Here is a 22,347-nt window from a genome sequence, read left to right as displayed (position 1 = left end):
GCCAATGTACCTACCCTTATTTTTGTTACGCGTATGACCCTTACTTGTTCCTTGCCGTTTTTTGCATCTATCACTTGAAGAAGGACGTCCGCTTGAAACATCGAGCATTCCTTCCAGTCCACATTCTCTTTTAGTGTAGCACAACCATATATTTGAGATTTCGCATCCCCGAAGCCCAAAGACCCCTGAGAATCACACTCAACGCCAACGGTGGAGATTAAAGCTTGTGGGTACGCACCATGTGCATGAAACAAAACGACGGGCTACCCGCTCCTCTTCAGTAATGCCTTAAATAAACCAACTGATTTATATTCGCGAACGACGCAAGATTGACGACGAGTGACAACCGGACCTCCAAATGTTTGTACCGAAAAGTTTGGAAACTTCCGAACCAGCCTGAATATGAATCTCCGGTGATTCGTCCCATCACTAATCACAACCTTAAAGATGCAGGCCATTCACCGCTGCCGGTGATAGACTGGTGGCAGCTGTTAAAACCCGCTTGCTCTACCGACGTCTTCCTGGTCATGGGCGTCGCCAGGATGTTTTCTTGGCGAGGGGCAAAACTTTCACTCCTGTCATTCTTTTTTTTTAATTGGGGGTGGGGGGGGGGCAGTGTCACAGGGTAAAAATATTCCTGCAATCATTGAAAATGTATTAGCCAAAATAAACAAAAAGGAGTGTATTAATGTGTCCCAACCAATACACTCCCGCGACAATTTTACAACATATTATACTTATAAAATTTTAAAACAAATGTTAGCATAAAAATTCTTAAGTTTGCAGTTCTAATTGCTTACGTAAAAAGGCCTCCCACAAGTATTGTGACTACTCTCGATTTAATTCCTACAGCCCGGACGTAAAAATCTTGTGAATGGTGAATGGGGCACGAACATATCAGGACCAACGGGTTATCGCTGATGCAGGAACCACCGGTCATTTATTATTGATCAGATTCTGCAACACGGCAATTCAATAAGACCAGATAATATATTCTTGGATGCCCATTCATATACTTTAAAAACATAAGGAAATTTGCAAGGCAAGCAAGCTTGTCTACAATGCTTTCAAGTCTTTGAATAAAATGTAGTTCAATGATCCTATTGACGAACTACACTTCCTCCATGACATTTGAGTTTCCCCAATGAACAGTTTGTCTGTTCATAATACTCAAAATTTGAAGAGAGAGAAAGCTAGATATGTATCACCAAAATGAGTGTGCGAGCTTACAGGCCATATCTCCGAGAAAACATATAATTTCATTTCCTATAGTGCCGTGCGCCAAGTAGGCAGCGCGGCCGTAGCCTAACGGTTATCGCGCTTTCCTCCCACGCGAATGGCCAGGGTTCGATTCCTGGCCGCGGATACGCATTTTTGTTTACACTGTAATGTGATGTTCTAGTAAATTCGAGAACCGTCTAGCTGATTCGAGGTTGGAATGTTCTACGCGTCGAACCTTCTACATCGAATACTCCAGAAGCCAACGCATGTACAAAAGCGGCTCCGCCTGGCAATCAGGAGTCAGTTTCGCCCCAGCGTTAGACTCTGCTGTTACGCCGACTTCGACGCCCGCGACGCTCTCTTATTATCTTTTGTACCCTTTTATTTTTGGCACAAGTTCGCCACATTAAAGGTTTATTTCTTCCTGTTTATTTCCTGTTTTTTGGTCACCACCTGTGACATTTTGGGGGGGGGTCCAAGGTGTACTCTACAAAGAGAACTTCGGGGACAACAACTCGCCGTGGCTGCTGGTAATCCCGACCGACCTTCGAGAGGAGATCTTTCAAGCATGTTACGACGACCCGACGTCCGGACAACTTGGATACAGCAGGACATTGGCCCGTATTAGTGAAAAGTATTACTGGCCCAAGCTCCCAAAACCGTCCACCACTACACCCGATCCTGCCACGAGTGTCAGCGACGCAAGAAACCGCCGACGAAGCCGGCAGGTCTCCTGCAGCCAATTCCTCCGCCAACTGCACCGTTCCAGCAGATCGGAATGGATCTACTTGGTCCTTTTCCACCGTCGACCCTGGGAAACCGTTGGATAATCGTCGCCACAGATTATCTCACGCGGTACGCAGAAACGAAAGCCCTTCCTTCGGGGACTGCGGTTGAAGTCGCCAAGTTTTTCCTCGATTCCATTGTCCTCCGGCACGGCGCTCCCGAAGTTCTGATTACAGATCGCGGATCGTCGTTCATGGCACAGCTGACCCAAGAAATTCTCCGGCTCAGTCACACCAGCCACCGTCGTACCACCGCATACCACCCGCAGACCAACGGGCTGACGGAGCGACTCAACAAGACAATCGCCGACATGATCTCTATGTATGTCGACGTTGAGCACAAGACGTGGGACGAGGTGTTGCCCTACGTCACGTTCGCCTACAATACGGCGGTTCAAGAGGCCACTGGATTCACACCTTTCCAGCTGGTACATGGTCGGAAGGTAACGACCATGCTGGACGCAATGCTGCCCCATGAGCCATCTGACAATGAGAGCGACGACGCCCAGGCGGTTGCTCAACGCGCCGAAGAAGCCCACCAGCTCGCCCGACTCATGATTCAAGACCAGCAACGCGTCGACGCGGGCCGCTACAACCTTCGTCGCAGGGACGTTCACTTCCAGCCCGGAGACAGGGTGTGGGTGTGGACGCCCATCCGTCGCCGCGGCCTCAGTGAGAAACTGCTGAAACGGTACTTTGGACCATACAAGGTACTTCGTCGCCTCGGCGAGCTGAACTACGAGGTGATGCCCGACGGAACAAGAACATCATCACGCTGCCCACCACGACCTGAAGTCGTCCACGTCGTGCGCCTGAAGCCGTACTACGCTCGATAGGACTGTGGATCTTATGTGTTTCAAATGACTCTTTAGTTTGCCGTTCTTTTTATGTGCTTTGTTTTGTTTTGTTTTGCATCGAGGCGATGCACTTTTTAAGGGGGGAGTAATGCCACGCGCCAAGTAGGCAGCGCGGCCGTAGCCCAACGGTTATCGCGCTTTCCTCCCACGCGAATGGCCAGGGTTCGATTCCTGGCCGCGGCTACGCATTTTTGTTTACACTGTAATGTGATGTTCTAGTAAATTCGAGAACCGTCTAGCTGATTCGAGGTTGGAATGTTCTACGCGTCGAACCTTCTACATCGAATACTCCAGAAGCCAACGCGTGTACAAAAGCGGCTCCGCCTGGCAATCAGGAGTCAGTTTCGCCCCAGCGTTCGACTCTGCTGTTACGCCGACTTCGACGCCCGCGACGCTCTCTTATTATCTTTTGTACCCTTTTATTTTTGGCACAAGTTCGCCACATTAAAGGTTTATTTCTTCCTGTTTATTTCCTGTTTTTTGGTCACCACCCGTGACAATAGGTAACTTACCGTAAAATACCGGGCAAAATCAAATTTGGGGGTTTTACGTGCCAAACCAACGACGGGCATCTGGCACGCCCCAGCGGAGGCCTGAGGATTAATTTCGACCACCTGGGGATCTTTTGACGTGCAACCGAAAGCTCGGCTACACGGCGCCTTCTGCGTAATAAAGCGCCCACTCAAAATTTAGAGATAATCGCAAAAAAATGGGGGATGGACACTTGTCCGGTCATCAATTTTACATATCAATGTACTGTGCATATTTTCTCAGATCTTACAAATTCGGGTATGGGCGCTTAGTGTGGTATGGGCGGATGCACAGTATTCTACGGTAAGTTATAAAAGCTCTATATTTATAAAAAGAGTACCAAACTGGGAGGCACCAACACCCCAAATACAAAGTCCGCAAATGCAGGTCCCCAATTATATTTTATTTCCGGGTATAAACACTGATCAATGCCTACCTACTGCAACAAAATTGATTATAGCTGAAGTTTAACCCAGGCTTTACCTCGCATCACTAACGTTTGGGTGAGCTTTTCGAAAATAAATGCGCTGCTATACATATATTTATAAATTTTTCGTCGATAGGTTTCTCCTTCTTCACGTTAACTTAAAACAACAGTTAAGAGAATTTAGATAAATAAATGGGCCCCTGCCCGTTTTATTTCAAAATTTAGAAAAAAAAAAAGTTAGAATGCTGTCTGTTATCTTAATGCGGGTCTTGTATTTAATTTAGCTGGTCAACTTTAGTTTTATTTGAAAATGGTATCCTTAATTAAAAAAGGGACTAGGCGTACCTGTAACAGATGAGTTGAAGGTGAATCCTACATTAAGCGGAATTTTCCGAAACCAGGTCGTTTACGCAGGAAGAAACCGATGGAGAAATCCATCGTTGTCTTCTGTTTGACACCAGGGAAAGGCGGTCTCTGACGCGCCTTTCCCTGGTGTCAAACAGACAGTGAATTATGGCCCTAGCGTTCTTCCACGGAATGTGGGGCAAAGCATCTCCTGATAGTTCTGATAGTTACTCTCGATTAGCGGTCACCCTGCTTGCTGGGGGGGGGCAACTGCCCCTTTTGCACCCCTCTGCCGACGCCCATGCTCCTGGGTAGCTCAGTTGGTAGAGTGCTCCACTAGAAATGGAGAGGTCCCTTGTTCAACACTAAGGACAGGCAGACTCTTTCAGTCGCGCACCAGACACCTAGCTGTTTTTTGAGATTTGTGTTTGTCCTTCATTTTTTGTCCCCCTTGTTCCCCTCCTCCAAGGATTATTATCGTAAAAAAAAGTGATACCAGCGGCAGGCAGGAATTCACTCTTTGGGCCGTAGAATTTGTTTCTGACCAATTAGAAGAAGCTCTAAGGCATCAAATGAATGCTTTTGAAACTCACTCCAGCCCCAATTGTGCAGCAGCGCCAAACAAACGTACGGCATATTCCGTTTTCTAGACTGGCAGCTTGAGGTGCAAGCCTGCCTGCCAATTATATCATGGCATTGAGAAGCGCGAGCATATCTGAATGGCTGTGGCATTGCCTACACTTGCTGATTTCACAATAACTATCCTGAATTTAGAGATAATTCCAGAAAGGGTAAAGATATAATAAACATGCATGATTCTCCGCTAATTCAATTTGGAATGCTGTGTATCCTTGTAAAACGCAATATTGCGTTTTACGTGTGTGCATTTCCGACCCGCAATTGTATTGCGTACGTGCCACTAAAACTCCCTACTGTTAATATAAAGTGGGAAGGAAAAGTGATTGCACATGCCAAGTAAAGAACTTGATGCAAATAATATTTGATTTTGTAAATATAAACAGTAGTAAAAACAAAACAACAGAAATGCGGCTCCAGCCCTTGTCTCCTGAAATAAAATAGACAAAAACAAAATGCTTGACGCACGACCGAGTGCTGTCGTCATTCTGTATGATGTTTACACAGCTGTTCGCTGAAGCAGCGCGGACTGCAGCAATCACGCTTCGAGCGTTGCTTCTCCGCAGTGCTCCAGTGCCGATCGAAAAGCGCACTCAACGGAGCTAACTCTGACCCGCCCTGGACAGTTTAGCAAACAGTCGTACCACACGGGCGCGCGCCTAAAAGCATGTGTCAAAGGCTCGGGTACGCGGAACACGTTAACGGTTTGCTAAAGAGTTGCTGGAAGTCCCTAATGAGAAACATTTCGAAACCTGTGAGCCAGCGTGTTTCGGAATCCCGCGGTAGGAAATGATCTAATTTGAATTGGTAAGCGAAAGTTTCAAAGTTTTTGTAGATATTTGCCAGCACTTCAGTATGTTAGCGAGAATAAAACACGTTTGGGATATTGCGACGTGCGCGCTCATACATATGTTTCCGAAACGAGTAGCGTAAACTCCAAAGGTCGCATTTCCTCGCCGAAGAAAGAGCCGACCGTTCATCGAGTGCTGCCCGAGAAGTTGTTTGGATGTGGGCTTTGCTTCTGCCTACCTTTATCGTGCAGTTCACAACTGATCCACTGTTCGATTAGAGAGCCAGATGAACCAACGGCGACTATGGATCGCGCCAATACTTCAAAGCTGACGGAAAAGACTCGAACCAGCCATCACCAAGGCAGCCAGGGTCGATGAACTGTGGCACGTGATGCACGTGACACGTTCGCTGGGTTCGCTGGGTTCACTCCGGACCTGTAGCGCCTGTAGCCCGTGTAGCCCTGTAGCTCCGCGAGCCACAGTGATGCACAGTCAAGGAGGTTAGAAGTACTCTCCATGTGCACAGTGAGCTCCGCGTAGCTCTGGACGTAATGTTGCGCCTCTGGTGCCAAGAAACCTAACTAAACGCTCGCTGCCCGTTGAGGCTAATGAGGAAGGGCAAGCGACGACCACGGCCCCCTACAAGCCGCCCATGGTTACTAGACAATCCTACGCAGGCATAAAGTTCGGTGTGATCGGCGCGTTAACCCCCATCGCTCAGTAGTTCGCTAGTCTGGAATAAGCCGACGTATGGAGCGTCCCAAAGCTCATCGGAACGTTGTGTGACCCTCGTGATGATGCTGCCTGGTTTGTTCCGCGCCCCCAACCATTCCTGCACACCGTCTTCCAAGAGCCGCCGCGGTAGTGCCTGATCAGCGATGGCCCTCAAGGTGGGTCGTTCAATATGCTCCCGAACTTGTTGCGTTGGGGTCCGCTTTTGCCCCCGATTTTTTTGTTCTTCGCCCGTGTGTATCCGGTAATAGTGATCGTGGACACATCACGGGCTGAGGACGACTACGGGGCTCGTCTTGGGCCCGCGGGAAAACATCCCTGCGCCAGTGCAGCCCCCTGGCAGAAGATACCATCTGGGCATCTACCTGATCTACCTGTCGGGTTTTTGGAAAGCCTGCTTGGATTGTCGATTAGCTGCGCGCTTGACACACGGGTGGCGATGGCTTCTGTCGGCCGGCGGACCCTAGTTTTTAATCTTCGTCGTTGCACGGAAGAGCGAAAACGACGCGCGAAAGATAACGCACCGCGGTGGTGGGCGTCACGACTTTCGGCTTAGATTTTTGTCCCAGAAAAAGTCGCCAACAAACCACGAAAAAAAAAAAATAATAAAAAATAAAGAAAAGAGCAAGCACACGACACGTCCCGTCTAATGGCATACTTTTTTTTTTTTTATTTGAAAGCGTTTCGACAGCAACGATGCAGTTTTGACAGGAGAGCAAACTGTTCTTTCAGTAATCACAGCGACTGTCCCTTTCTGCCAGTTTTTATTTTATTTTTGGTTCCACTTTCGCACCGCTGTGCAAACAAAAACAGCACAGACGAGGGCAGCAAAAGAAGTACAAAATTACATACGACTTGCAGTCGCGTCAGCAACCATTCTGGTGCCTCGCTGAGCATGTATGTTTTGCATCATACAATATGCACCATTGAATTAGTTTTTCTCAGCAAGAGCAAGTGGGGATGATCACCAGCATGGTTCAGTGACGTCAGGTGCGAGCCCCATATATTCGTAACTTGTAGCATCCTTCCATCAGTCACTGTCAGCTAGACGCCAGTATGTCGTAGCCTCGTAGGCTAAAGTCGCTGGATCCTGGCAAAAGTAGCGCCATTGCCTTCCCTCCTGCTAGCAGCATACAAACAGATACTAACTTACAGACAACCAAAACTTCTCAAGGCAATAAATAGACCTCTTGCAAAATCGAAGCAATCCTTGGAACAGTGCAGCGCAAAGCATGTTGAGAACCCTTTGGTCACTAAGTTTCACTTTCAATTTGCCGATCTCACTTCCCGACTTCCTGTCATGACCAAGTAGTGTGCTTGCATTTTCGAATATGTGACTTTCCTTAAATTTATAATACTGTAGGTGTTGCCTACCCATACGGATAGAATGCTGGGGTGCATTTTTTTTTGGCTCCCAATGTACCAGAGTTTGTGTGGAGGTGAACGCAGGGCTACGATAGCACATGGAAGTAGAAGTATACTGGGCCAATCATCCTGTTCTATTATCTCGATCCTCAATGTCCTAGGCTTCTCAATTTATCCTTCAGCTCGGAGGGTCATGCTGAGCTTTGAAGTGGTAGACAGGCCGCCAGAAAAGTATGGGACTTGGCCAGCTGCAGTGGCGCCACAGAGGGGGGGGGGGGCAGGGCAGGCGGGGCGGGCGGCGCGGCAGACCGCCCCGGGTGCAGCGCTCCAGGGAGTGTCACGGTGGGTCACGAAAAGGGGGGTGTCGTGGAAGGCCACAAGATAGAGCCACTGGCCAGCCGTACTCCTATTCATCACTAAGCATAGGGACGTCCATACGGCCACCGGAAGTCGCTCATGTTTCAATGGGGACTCTCCTGAAGATGAATGGGTGCAATGCCAGTGAGCGCTGACTTTATTTTCATGCGGTGCTAATATGCGCTGCTTCGTCCATTGGGGGAACTGAAACCGTGCCACTCCTTCTCCATGGCCAAATAGGTCCCAGAATGCAACGTGCGCAGTGTGGCATGCAGACGTTTTTGGAGGTATCTGTTGCCATGGCAATCATCATTTTGGTCCTTTCAAACCTTCGAAACTTTGAAAGGGTCGTTCTAAACCAGCCGTGCCAAGATTGCGACGGTGCATCATCGTACCGAAAGTGGTCATCGCCAATACAAGTCTTTGGCAGTGTATATGCAACCAACTTGTCAATGTGGCTTATCTCTGCAGATCTCTTACAATGATTTTGTTCTTTGTGCATATTTCAAGACAGGAAAGTTATTTTTTAATGCCATCAAGCATCAAACTTGTTTCGCCGGTGTGTGAATAACAAAATCTCGGTGTACGAGATATGTCTTTACGAAGCAACCTGTCACGGCGAATTGTGATCTGAAACTGTTTATTCCAAGGACCAAAATGGCGACCGCACGGGGGCTTGGCGCTTCCAGGATCCAGTGAGTTTATCGTAGACAGGACGCTGTTGCTTGCCGTCCGCCCAGAGCCACGTGGTTGGTGGGATCAACGAGCATACACGAGCAAGGCACAGCTGTAATGGCCGAAACATTATCCCTGAATATGACCTGGTCAACTTCTGTGCAATCTTTGACGATGAGCGGCCAAAGTGTAAAGTCGGTGACACCACTTTTCGGCGAATCGACGTCTGGAATATGGGTCAGGTAGCATTTGGGGCGCATTTGGACGCCTGAGCGGGGTTCTCGGAGTAGAAAACAGCACATCGGGGGGGGGGGGGGGGGGGGGGGAATGGGACTGGGAAGGGGGAAGGGGGAAGGGAAGGGGAGAGCAAGCGAGGCAAGATAGAATGCTCTGCTACTACTATGCAGTTCAATGTAAAAACTCATATTTTCTGAGTTTCTTGTTGAGGGCATGAATGCTTTTCTTTCTCATTTTAAACAGTGAAAAGAAATGTTGCCAGCCAAAGCCTGCCAAAGTTAAAGGGCAACTCCGGTCAATATATTTTAATTTGGGATTACGACCGTTTTCTTCTAAAGCAGTGTCCTTGAATTACAAGTTGATAATTTTTGTTTCTTCTCAATATTGTGTATAGTTTTATAAATATCACAGCTCAAAGTTTGGCTTGTTGTATTTGGAGATTGGGGGCTACGGCAAAACCGAAACTCTCTGCTAGAGGGATGGCAGCACTGATCATCAGCCGTACGGTATAGCAGAAACACACTTTAGGGATGTGGAGGGACCGCCCTACCTACCAGGTAATTTTTTTTGGGGGGGGGGGGGGGGGGGGGGCTGCAACCGGAGGGCAGGGGAAAGGAAAAGCGGAGGCCTAGGGGTGTTAGTAACAGGGCAGGACTGGAAAAGGGGAAGAAGGCTGTAGGGAGCACTTATGGCTGACGAGCAGGGTAACAGGTCTGAACAGTGTTCTGGGGTTTGCTTACCTAAACACGGGAAATGACTCAAGGGAGGAATATTCAGAACACTTTACATGTATTTCGAGGGACATCAGAGAAATTGTCCTTAATCCGGAAATAATTATCATAGGAGACACGAATGCACACGTAGAAGAGTTTGACGGATTCACAGATACAACCGGAAAAATTGCTAGAAGAGTTCTGTGATGCCCTGGACCTAGTGTTTGTTAATGCACAAGTAAAATGCGACGGGAAAATAATGTGGGAACGAAACAACTCACACTCAGCAATAGACTACAGCCTCATGTCCCACAAACTGTATGACAGGCTAGGAAGTATGAAAATAGATGAGGAAGGTACAAGAAGCTTAGGGAGTGACCACAAAAGGATTAAAGTCAAATTTGGTGCATCTGAACCTGAACAACAAGCCCAGGAACGAGCGGGTAAACCAAAACTAAGTGAAGCTCTAATTCAAAAAGTATTGAAAACATAGTATCGAAACAACCAGAAAAAGAATGGACGTATGAGGATTTAATAGGAATCTTTAAAAGAAAATTAGAGAAGCATTGAATTAAACAAAGAGGAAAACAAAAACGAAGACATGAACTGAAGTAACATCGAAATGAGAGAGCTTTCATGATTGGAAAAGGGAGGCATCAGCTTTAAAACAGGTCAAAATTGGGAGTGCAAGAGTGCAGTGGATGATGGAAATAAATAAAAAAAGATAATTGTGCGGCAAAAGGTTTTGGGAGCACATTAAAGCGGAGAGGAGAAAGACAGAGGATATCCAACACTTACTGACCACAGAGGAGGGGAGAAGAGTTGAGGGGAAGGAGGCACGGGAATCTATTAGGCAGACAATCGAAGAGGCTTTCTCCCAGCTTGAGCAGAGGGGGCAGTGGATAGCACGGACAGCAGCAGTGTAGAGGAGGAGCAGAATAGTATAACGATGGAGACAACCGCAGAAGAATGGGGCAGGGCAGAAAGTAAGGTTCCAGTAGGTACAGTGGCAGGCCCAGACGACATACCTATGGAACTCATAAAGATGCTAGGAAAAACAAGCAAATTGAAGTTACGGCATCTGATTAATCAAGTAATTATGGGAGAAGTACCCAATGATTGGAAACTAAGTAAAATGAGACTAATATATAAGGGCAGTGGAAACAAAGATAACATTAAGTAATATAGCCTGATAACGGTAACCTCATTCCTATACAGATTAGCTATGCAGATGGTAAAGCAAAGAATGGAGGAGTGTACAGAAGATGTGCAAATACTGGGTGAGCTCCAAAATGGATTTAGAAAAAATAGAAGACTGGAAGATAACTTATTCGTCACCACTCAGTGTATAGAAACAGCAATGAAGAACCAAACTCCTTTATGGTTAGCTTATCTGGACATCAAGGGAGCATACAATAATGTGAGCCAGGAAAAACTTTGGAGTCTGCTGAAAGAGTAGTATAATTTGGATGCAAATTTGGTTAGGTTTCTTCAGCAGGTGTACATAGACAATAAGGTAATAAGGTAGTTTAACATGGGACGCAGAAATTACACAACCTGTAGCAATAAAAAGAGGGCTCAGGCAGGGCTGTCCACTGTCACCCCTGCTCATCATGATATATCTCAGTGAAATGGAAAAGAAATTAGTGCAGAGCAACTTCGGTTTTGATGTGAGTTATATGGAAGGAGGGAGATATATCATGGTCGCATACATCAGTCCTGGTAGTACAGGTAATACCAGGACTGATGTATGCGGACGACATAGTAGTACTTATGGCAGACAACCATGATATGTTACAGGAACTAGCTGGCTGATGTGGAGAGGAAGGGGACACCTTGGGCATGAGCTTTAGTGGCAACAAGTCTGGAGCAATGGTGTTTAACGACGAAAAGAGGGAACCCCTGAGGATACAAGACATTGTAATAGACCATGTAGAAAACTACAAATATCTGGGAGTCTGGCTCAATGAGGGAAAGAAATATCTAGAGCAGTGGTTCTCAACCATTGATGTTTCGCGGACCCCTTGTAGATAGGCGGAGATGATGGAGGACCCCGTTTGGGGTAAGGGGAATAGAAAGGTATAGATTAATTATGATAATGATTTTATAAATGAATATAACTATTTTCTAGTGGGAAGTAGACTTATCTCAGTGACATACATATGAGAGAACTCGCCCGAAAATTGAAACGTTTCTTCTCAATGTGATAAAAGGCAACTTATATTGCCAGGCTTGACTGATGAGACAGGGGATCGCGGACCCCTAGGATGCCATCGCGGACCCCCATTTGAGAACCACTGATCTAGAGGAACATGAGGAGAATATAATTAGAAAAGGGAAAAGAAATTCATCTATTATGAAGTATATGGAAAGGAGTGATGACACCTGGACTGCATTTTGGCAATGGGGTACTCTGCATGAAATCAGAAATTCAATCAGGATTAGAAATTGGACAAAGAAGCGTAGGCAGATTGGCACTGGGAGCACATGGAAAGACACCAAATGAGGGAGTACAGGGGGACATGGGATGGTCGTCTTTTGAGAGCAGGAAGGCAATTAGTAAACTGAAATTTGAACAAAGGTTGACCGAAATGGATGATACGCAGTGGGCATGGAAGGTGTATCAGTATAGGGTGGTCCAAGTCACCAGGCTCTATCTAAAATGAACCGTAGAAATGGACGCTTGCACGTAGCAATCTAAACTTTTTGCCCGCCGTAGACCCTGGCAAGTTTCTTGGCCTTATTTTTTAGAGAAAGAGAACTACACTTTGTACTTTTACAAGAAAAAAACCAACCTGTGAAATACACCTTTGACGAAAAGTTTTGATTGCTACATGCAGGCGTCGATTTTTACGGTCCATTTTAGATTGAGCCTGGTGACTAGGTCCACCCTGTATTTATACATGAAAAGTTTAAATGCAAAATAGACAAACCGAACCTGAAAGCTTACATTTAAATACCTACTCACTAGTGAAGAGGCTGAGCAGACTACGTCAGTGGAGAAGGGAGTGAAAGAAGCAGAAAGGAAAATGTGGGAGAGAAGAATGCATGAAAAATCAGCTCTAACAAAGTACAGGTCACAAAAACAGGACATAAGAAAGGGAAATCTTACTATTCACTGGGAAGTTCTTTACTGTTCGAGGCGAGAACAGGAGTTTTGAGGACGAGGACATAGAGGGCTAAATTTCAGGAGACAGACACATTGTGTGCCGCCTGCCATAATTAGAGCGAGACACTAGATCACTTCTTTTTGAGCTGCTCGGGACTTCGCCCTCCCCTCCCTGAAGGGGGAACAGATTTGGCCGGGGCTTTGGGTTTTGCGGGTGACGATGGAAGGACGGAGGACGAAAGGGTTACAGTCACAAAGAAGAGGTTAGAAGATAGGTGGAAATTATCTAGGAAAAATTGAATGATGCGCAACTAACTAGCACAGCTGGGAACAGGCGGGAGAGAGGAAAATTGGGACTCCCTCCCGGCCCAAAGTCTCAACCCTGTCCACCAGTGGGTCTGGTGCAGGGGGTGATGTTTTTAGTTTTTTTTTCCCGATCTCCGAAGGTCATCCTGGTGATATCCCACATTGTTTGGCGATCGTTGGGGGAGAAAATTGGTCTTAGAAGGGGGGGGGAGGAATCATATGTTTGTCTTTTCAGACTAGGCTAGGTGGCGCAAGCTACCGCCCGTTACAAAGGGTATAGCCATTAACACACATCCATCTATCGAGCCCCAACGTGACGTCACAAGGGTTCTGCAGTACGCGGTACAACCGATCAATTGCAGCTCCACCGCAACGTGACGTCACAAGGGTGCTGCACCGGTGTTCCTTGACTAAAAGCTAACCCACTTGCTGCCCGCTAAAGAACAGCTGGTCACATCTTTAAAATCAGTTTTAGTGGAGTATGCGTCTTCACTTTGACCTAATGTTTCGGCTGTGATCATATTTCATGCCCCCAGTCATTTATTTTGGTTTCGTTTTCGACCGGAGTTTCTTTTTAAGCAATATGAGAAAGTCTCCCAAACAAGATGTACGGGCAGGAGCCACCACACATCAAGCTCGAAACTATTATATTTTTTTATTTATTTGGTTTTTCATGCCTCAAAACGATTAAAGTCTTTTTATGAGCCACTTAGGTACAAAACATAGCATGCTCACTAACAGTTATACATTCATAATATGCGCACGTCCACACCTACAATCTTATAGAAAAGGTTGAAAAACGATATGGTAGCTATCTGTACAAGAGTGATTCAGCTTAGTGCTGAACAATACTGTCAGCTTTCAAGTGAAGGCTGACAGTATTGTTAAATAAAATAAATAATAAATAAATAAAAATGTTCATAATTGACAAAAATATCCACAGAGTTGGTGAACATGTCATTAAAAGTAAGTTGCATGCAGGTAATGGGACATAGCTTCTCCTGATGTAAAGGATAAAATGAACAGGCATATCTATTAACATGGATAGGTGCGTGGAAGTTCACGGAACATGACATAGCACAATCAAGTTGACCGTGAATCATTCTATTAAAAAACGCATAATATGTCTTGCATGACTCTTCTGCTTGATAAAGTTTGTAAGTTGTGTTTTCTAATAATAAAGGCATAATCATAAAAACACTTTCTATAGAATACCAATCATAAATCATATGAATGAGCCTCTTCTGAAAATGTTAAATTTGTTCCGATTCAGGTAATGTGAGATAGTTCTAAGCAACACTGGTTACCTCTCATTATACTTCATACTAGGTAACGTTTTCATAGCACGTCTATTTTTTGTGAAATTTTGTCTCTGACAATTATACATTCTTTCAGTTTTCTTTCCCGTGCTTAGAACTGGTTCCGCATCGTGCATGTCCCCACGAAAACAGGACATTTGGCTTTATAGAGAAAAAATGGTGATACGGCATAAATGAACCTGTAAAATGAGACGTCTGGTCACCCTGCACATGAGGGTAGCTTCCTCTTAGCTGCTTGCTTCCAAGCGGTCTGACGGGCTGTTCGTTTTTAAAATAGTACAGAATGTGTACTATATAGTCTGATGAGAATGGCAGGTAGGTCTTTCAGTCATCCCACCTCTAGCTTGAGCTTCCTACTTTCGGCAATACCTCGGCATCTCCTAGGATTCTAATGCATACGCGCAGCAGAAGCGCGGTGGAAGCCAATGAGCGCGCGCTGGAGGTCCCGCATCTGAAGGAGACAGCCTGCTGTTCTTGCGCAACTCATTTCACGTGACACATTTCCGGCTTAGACTATTGCCAGACGCCATGTCGATGAACTTTCACCTCTTGTTGTTTTATGCGCGGAGGCGGTGTTTCTCGGATCACTCGAGTCACTTCGCATCGTTACAGACTGTGCCAGCCAGAGTAGTCTGCGATATAAAAAAAAACATTGGCTAACTTGATTCTGAAATTCTTATACATACCAGCGATAGAAGAGTCTACCATAGCCAAACTGGCTATGGTAGGTGTTGTCTACCATAGCCAAACTGGCTATGGTAGACAACACCACCAAAGTGATTCTGAAAGAGAAAAAAAGCGGAGGCATGGGTTTGTGTGGCCCAAAAATGTCCTAGATTATACTTACCGTCATTTTCACCAACGCCAGTAAACGATGCCAATAACTGTTCTCCGTGACAGGCTAAGAGTTAAGGGGAAACTCCTCTCACCTCTTTCAGCAAGAGGAACGCTGGAGAGGAGGCAACCTCCTCTCCAGCATTTGCTTTGCTAAAGTGAAAAGAGGTGGGAGGGGTTTCCCCTGAACTCTTAACCTGTCACTGAGAACAGCCGTCTACATGAAAGCTAATGGGGGAAGTGGTGGACGCTGTTCATCAACATGGTGGAACGTGGCTTACCGGAAGGGAAAAGTAATTTTGTGGAACCGCCTTATAGCATTGCAGTGTTGTTCCGCTTGTTGGGGATGCTGATGCACTCGCAATTCAGTCCTCGCCCAATATGATGAAAGGTGGTTCCAGTTGAGGGAAATGGACAAGTCAGAAAATGGTGACCCCACTCCACCGAAGTTTAGTAGGAATTAAATATTGCACTATACTGAGCGTGATAAACGAAACGGTTGGTGACAGCGGTTGCGAATTTCATCTTTCAGCCTTCCTTCCCCTTCATTGTAGTGGAATATTGATAGAGGCTAACGACAAGGCCTTAAAACAGCAAGCAGTTGTTCATTTTATGACAAACATGTCGGGTGCCAGTGCCATCCCATCTAACCGGGCATTATTATGTAATAAACACTTAAAGGGACCATGAAGGCAATTTAATCTTTTTTTAAAAAGAAGGTGTTTCGGAAGCATTGGGGTCCTGGCATGCCACACAATTTTTTCTATAACGTAGTGACTCTTATTTCTGTACCTGCAAATAAATTTGCGAAACCAAAACAAACATTCAGATTTCTTCCCTTTTTCGTCTCTGGAAAGAGAAGTGACGTCAAGGAGCACTGTCGGCATCGGTAGGATTTAGTGCACACTCACTGTGGTTTTTGTGGTTCGCTCTAGTGCACGGCGGTCTGTGAAGAAAACCTGGAAGAAATGGACGACAACGCCGCTCTCGCAAACGAGTTTGAGCTCCCGTTCAGCGACCTCACGCCGACTGAACGGGAGATGCTGCTAAGGACGCAGAACTCTGGATTGGCGACCGATGCAGCAATGCGCAGCATTTCTGCATCGGTCAGCAGTTTATGCAAACTAACGTCGCCTGACCGACCGCACGTCTTTAGCCGACCTTTCGCGCAACCTAAAACTGCACATAAACGCGGCATGATTGGTGAGACACCAGTTCGCAAAGCGAGCACGAGACGACGCACGAAACCAAAACCAAAAGTCTGCCGCCCCCGGCGCTCATACCTTCTTTTTTTTTTTTTTTTTTGTCCATGGTTGCTTGATGCTTTTTACGCGCCCGAGGTAGCAGTGCGGGATACGTTCAACCAGTGACAAACGGAGGGATCGCTTCAGATTATGCTTTTATACACGGTATGAAACCTATTAATTCCCAACTACAACTTAAAAAGATTATCCAACGTTCAAATAAAAAATTTTCATCACATCTCACCACCGAAATCAAAACCAAGAGCGCGTCTATCATTTGAACCAATCGCCAGACGAGGTGCCCGTTTTCGTCACGCTTCGACGGCGCACTTTAGTTCACCTTTCTGCCGCCGCCTCGGTGGGGTCTCAGGCATCGTTCCCGGTGCTATTATTACCGCGCCTGTTTGCTCGATTGGTGCGGCAGCCAAACTTCTGTTCGGGCTAGAACTTGGTCAACAGTATCTGAGACGTGCCTGACATCCATTTCAATCGTCGAATAAAACTTCGAAACTGCCTTCATGGTCCCTTGCGTCAAGAACACGGACAAGTAAAAGAGCACGTCTTGTCTGCGTTTTTTGCTTCTCTTTGTCCTTGGCACTTCAGTATTCATTATGTTTAACCAACTCTCCCAGCAGATTATTTTGGTTCAAAACCGGGGATTTACATTAATCCCAATTGTACCTTCCACACCCAACGTCAACTCGGGTAGGCAAAGTGGTTTATCAACATAACGAACAAAAACGCGACAACAAGACAAAGTCATACAAACGCATGGGGATTGGTGGCCAAGTGGGCCAGTGCACACCAGCACGGAGCATGTGGAGTGAAAGTTTGCGCTTGAAAACCCAGGGATCCTGGGTTCAATCCCCACCCCTGCCCATTTCTATCTGGATGAGTATCGCACCGCCGTGCGGTCGTGTATCACTACTGTGTGAAGCACGTTGAAGACCCAAGGCTAGTGGTTGTACTGCACCGGCTTAATTGCTCAACTATAGCTGGGAGACAAGTTGCCCATTGAGGCAAACTAAGTTCTAGACTGTATAAACATACACATACCCCAATTTTTTTTCTGTACAAGCACACAGACACGAGACAGCATCTGTCCCATGTGTGCGTGTTTCTCTGAATTTGTCCCATCCTTTTTGCACTTTCTTTTTTATCATGTCGATCAATCAACCAGGCCAGCAATCCACCTTTTTAGAGCTATTTTGTTTTGCCCAGCGGCTCGAGTTCACATTTCACTGGTGCTTGACTGTCCCAAATTCTCATCGTCTCCGGCATGCCTGCATGCAGGGCTGCAGCGGCGTCCTGTTGTGCTTGGCCCTGGCATGCGCGGATGCATTCTGGAGGCGCGGGGAGCCCCCGTACCCGAGGCATCGGACGCGCTCAGACATGCTGCTGCTCATGCCAGGTGTTGAGCCCAGAAAGGTCAGTGACCTCGACCGGAATTTCACACACCCAACAGGACCAGACTGGCCCAACCTCCTTCGCCCCCCAAACCAATGGCCTGGGCAACGTTTTGAAGAGCCCTTCTGGATCGCTGGCAAATAGTTCATCAAACAATGCTTCATTGACGTGCAATGTTTCATCGACAGATTATTTCATTGGCAAATCATTTCATTGACAGCTCAGATTAGCCTTTTTTTGTAATAAGCTGCATCAGACTGTTGCTGCAACATGGCGTGTATCGGTGGGTCAGGTGTGTTAACATTTTTGTAATGAGCTGTCGCAGACTGTCGCCATGAAGAGGCGTAAACGGGGCGGCCGGATGGTTTGACACGCAACCTTGTGATACATGCTCGACGAAATGTCCCTACAGCATGCAATTCGCGTGGTGAATGTCAATGACACGTTTGTGTCGATGAAATATGTGTCCATAAAATGTGTGTCTATGAAAAGTTCTCCACGAAATGTAATTCCATGAAACGAATTTCGAAAAAACGATATGGACCCCTTCTGGATTGGCGAAAGTAATGGGGGACCCCATCCACCGGGGAGTTGGGGGGGGGGGGGTACTGAATAAATTTAATGTTAAGAGGGTAAATTAAAAAAAAAAAAAAAAAAAAAGAAAGAAAACTAGGCACTCTTGAACTTACCTTGAAGCCCTGAAATGGAGAATAATCAGCCCTGCTCACTCGGCACAGATAGTTTGATCTATAAGGGTTAAAAAGCGCAACAGGACAACAGACAGGAAGGAAGACACAGCGCTGTGTCTGTGTCTTTCTTCCTGTCCGTTGTCCTGGGGATCCCACAAAGGCCCCTTCCCATTTTCAAGACCGGAAGAGATAAAGCAAACCAATTACAGAGAGTGTCTGCAATTTAACGGCGGGTGCCTCCTGCACAGACTGGTCCCAAGTGTGCATGCATTGCGTCGTTGGGTGGCGGGAATGAAAGCAGGCGGAGGCGCTTGCAGACAGTTGATGCTTTTGTCAACTTTTCTAGGCTCGTTTCACAAATGCAGCCCACAAACCATGTGCCTCGATCGAGCGGTTCAAAACACTCTGAAATCTAGGCACGCTCACAAGCCCTACGTCGGGATTTTGACCCGACGTACACGGCAGTAATTGTGTCGCGCTAACCATCCAGAGACCACGTAAGTAATCACTCGCGAAGCAAATATTATGGTTTGTTGAGTTTGTCGTCTGAATACCCAAGCTCTTGGTACCCGCCAACGTGGGCAGCGTCGTCTTATCTGGTTAGTGTGAATGCATTGAGCGAGCTGAACCTTTTGGGCCCCTGTCGGGTTAGCTGAGGCAGAATGCTCTTGTCCTTGCAGGCTGGTGACCACTACTGCACTGCTTTTGACCTGAGCTACGAAGAAGCCTACATAGGTAAGGGTCTCCGGAAAACTCCACCTAGAATAATGAAAGCTTGCGAAAGGCCTTCTCTACCTCCACATAACTTCGTCGCACTCGGATGGCACCAACCCAGCAACTGTGCCCGAGCCTGACACCAAGCCTCCTCCTATGCTTTGACTGGATGCAAGATCCAGCTGAACACTGAAGCAGCATTCGGGCCCAATCCTTGCCAGCACTTTGTCTTACTGCGATGATGTCGAAGTACTAGTGCGCGGGTTTTGTTTATTTTAGGAGGCGTCGGGTGAATTGAATGATCGGAATCAGCCAATTCATTCAAAATTGGGTGATTCTTATCGTTTTTACTTTCAAGGTAGCATCCTTCACGTTCAATATATTAGTGTGTTTCAGAAAGAATTCAGTGAAATGTATAAGAATGTTCTGCAACTTCACTTTCAGCATTGCAGCAGCGACTTTGTTCACTTCATTATATGAAAAGAACTTCCTTCCATGCAGTCTTTTATTTATTTTATCAGTGTTGCAAATGCCCAGAACTCGCACAGCAATGAGTCCGGGCTCCACAAAGAGTGTAATGGTGCAGTCACCAGTCTTTAAAGGCAAAATCCAGTCATGCGCCTCTGCCATACTCTTACTAGCATGTCTTTTTCATCGCCGTGACAACACGTACGAGAAGCTTTCACTCACTGCGACAGAATGCTAAAGACTTGTATGGCCCGACTAAAATTTCAGACATGCGGATGCATTACCTTCACAAACATCGGCTCAACACTGCCCGTCTATCTTCTTGCAAAAAAAACAAACAAATGCAGTCTCATTGCTTCTCAATCGGCCTTCGTACAAGGCCCCACGATGCATGCCCACATTTTTTCTGGGTTTCGCTCGTTCAATGCTCCTACGAAAGCACTCGTGGAACACCGAATGCTTTCGGCACGGTAACGGCATGTGGCGGCGAGGGAGCATCCAAACGGTGGGGTTTGATTGGAAAACGATCACCGACCCGTGCGACCCTCGGTGCATTTCAGTGAGCCTGGAGCCGCGGCTGGACGGGGACAAGGCCCACCATATGCTGCTCATCGGCTGCGAGAACATCTTCGACAGGGACCACCTCTCTCCGGGCTCCTGGTGGGTGGGTCGCCCCGCGTCGCACCCCGGACGCGACCGGGCGGGCCCGTGAGCGGGTTGAGAGGGCTGGCTCCTGCACTGGAGCATTCTAGAGGCACAATTATGGTGCTCGGAATGCGTCTCCTGCTGGTGTGTTTACGGCGCCCTTGTAACTGACAGCACCCTCAAAGCTTACACACTTCCCTCCTGGCGATGTGTTCCCTCGATTTCTGCCGCGATGACGTCGTAGAACTGTTGCATTGTCGCCAGCCGTGACCCTGGCGGCATGTCTGCCGGACTTCTAGCATGCACCGCCAGGATTGTGTTGTCCGACAATGTGACGTGCCGCTTTCCTGCGATGTCGTTTGTTGCCACTTCGGGAACGCCTTCGACGCACGGGTGGGATAGGATGCTAAACACGCTTCTTGAAAACGCGTTACGGGCTGCGTAGCAAGCGTCGTTGGGCCTCCCCTAGAGGGTGCACATTTTCCTCTGTGTCTGACTTGCAGGAACTGCGACCGCAACAATGTGTGCGAGAACCCCACGGTCCTGTACGGCTGGGCTAGGAACGCCCCCACAACCAGGCTGCCTCCAGGTCGGGCTCCTTCTGCTCCGGGCTGCGCAGCGGCCTCAGAATTACCTGGCAACTTTTACCACGTTTGCGCAAAATTTGGGTTGCCTCTATCTTAAAAGGGTGGTGCAATGACTTAGATTTTGGCCAATTAATTGAGAGTAATGTGTTTAAAGGTGCAATGCACCTTTAAAAACAATATTGCGGCAGCTTTGTTACGTTGCATCCCCGTGGCGATAGAAAACCAACCTGCTGAAATGTCGGACTGAACGGGCTGGCTTGCTTTAAACCGAACAAAGAAAAAATCCTTGCCCTTGGCTGGCTGAAGAAAAGGGTTAGTGCACGAGCAGGCGGGGGAGAGTGGGGGGGGATACTCGTCTGCTGTCTTTTGCAGTGACGTTTCCACCCGAGTGGCTTGAGAGAAGCTTATTGAAAAGGAATATACAGTAAACTTTGGTTAATTCGACCTCGACGCAACCTTGAAGCTTGGTCAAATTATCCGAATGATCGAATTAAAAAAAAAGGACAGAAAAACGGTTAAAATTAAACTTCCTTTTATTACCCAAAGTACTCACGGATGGTCTGCTGCCGTCCGCGCTTAAAACGCGTGTCCAAAAGCATGCTGCGGAGAGCAGTGTAAGTAAACGTCTTGTCCCCAAAAAATTGCGCACTGCAAAAAAAAAAAAAGTTTTACGAGCTGATTTTGGCGTTGGGTAGCCAGATTGTTGTCGACAAAGCAAAATAACAAAAAATAAAAATAAAAAACAACCCATACTTTTTGGCGCTCAGGACCGCACATGATGCTACAGAAAAGCGCTCTGAGAGCGCGCGCTGAGAAAGAAACTTTGGCGTCGGGCGGCCAGACTGTCGGCGACAGAAAAAAATAACAAAAAGAAAAAAACCCACGCTTTCCGGCGCGCAAGATGGACCGCGCACGATGCTACAGAAAGCGTTTTGAGAGCGCGCACGCTGCCTCTGCGCCCGACCACGTGCTGTGTTCTCCGTGCTACTCCACGCCAGATTGGTTGCGCTGACTCGTGTCATTTGCTACAGTCCACCTCAACGGCGTAGAGGAGCAGGCGCATATTTGCGCACGTTCGGCTTTGCAGCAAAGGGCTCGTGTTTTGCCGTATGCTGGTGGTTTTTCTGCCGTGGTGCCGTGCAACGTGAGCCCGCGCGCATTCGCTCGGGACGAATTGTCCGATGCAGAGTCTTCCCGAGTTCGAACTATGGAACTTTTCCTCCCATTGAAATGTATGGGCGCTTGCTGGGACTTTATGAACACGATCGAATTAAACGAAAAGTCGAATTAACCGAGGTCGAACTGACGAAAGTTTACTGCAGCGGTGTTTTCTTTTTCCTAGGTAATTTGTTT

At 47.0% G+C, this 22,347-nt stretch overlaps 1 protein-coding gene across 1 annotated transcript in view; it reads left to right on the top strand.

Annotated features, from left to right (window-relative positions):
• The first annotated feature begins 6,131 nt into the window (after positions 1–6,131).
• LOC8029183 (peptidyl-glycine alpha-amidating monooxygenase) overlaps positions 6,132–22,347 on the top strand; it is a 68,595-nt gene continuing 52,379 nt past the window's right edge. The window contains 5 exon segments of the mRNA XM_029966233.4: positions 6,132–6,483; positions 17,778–17,912; positions 19,261–19,315; positions 20,323–20,422; positions 20,911–20,996. Of these exon segments, the coding sequence (XP_029822093.3) occupies positions 6,472–6,483; positions 17,778–17,912; positions 19,261–19,315; positions 20,323–20,422; positions 20,911–20,996 (388 nt within the window). The 5' untranslated portion in view covers positions 6,132–6,471.

Source organism: Ixodes scapularis, unplaced genomic scaffold (assembly GCF_016920785.2).
Source record: "Ixodes scapularis isolate PalLabHiFi unplaced genomic scaffold, ASM1692078v2 PGA_scaffold11__112_contigs__length_91849675, whole genome shotgun sequence".
Taxonomy (NCBI): Eukaryota; Metazoa; Arthropoda; class Arachnida; order Ixodida; family Ixodidae; genus Ixodes; species Ixodes scapularis.
The sequence above is the reverse complement of the archived record's forward strand: the minus strand, read 5'-3'. Positions and strand labels throughout refer to the sequence as shown.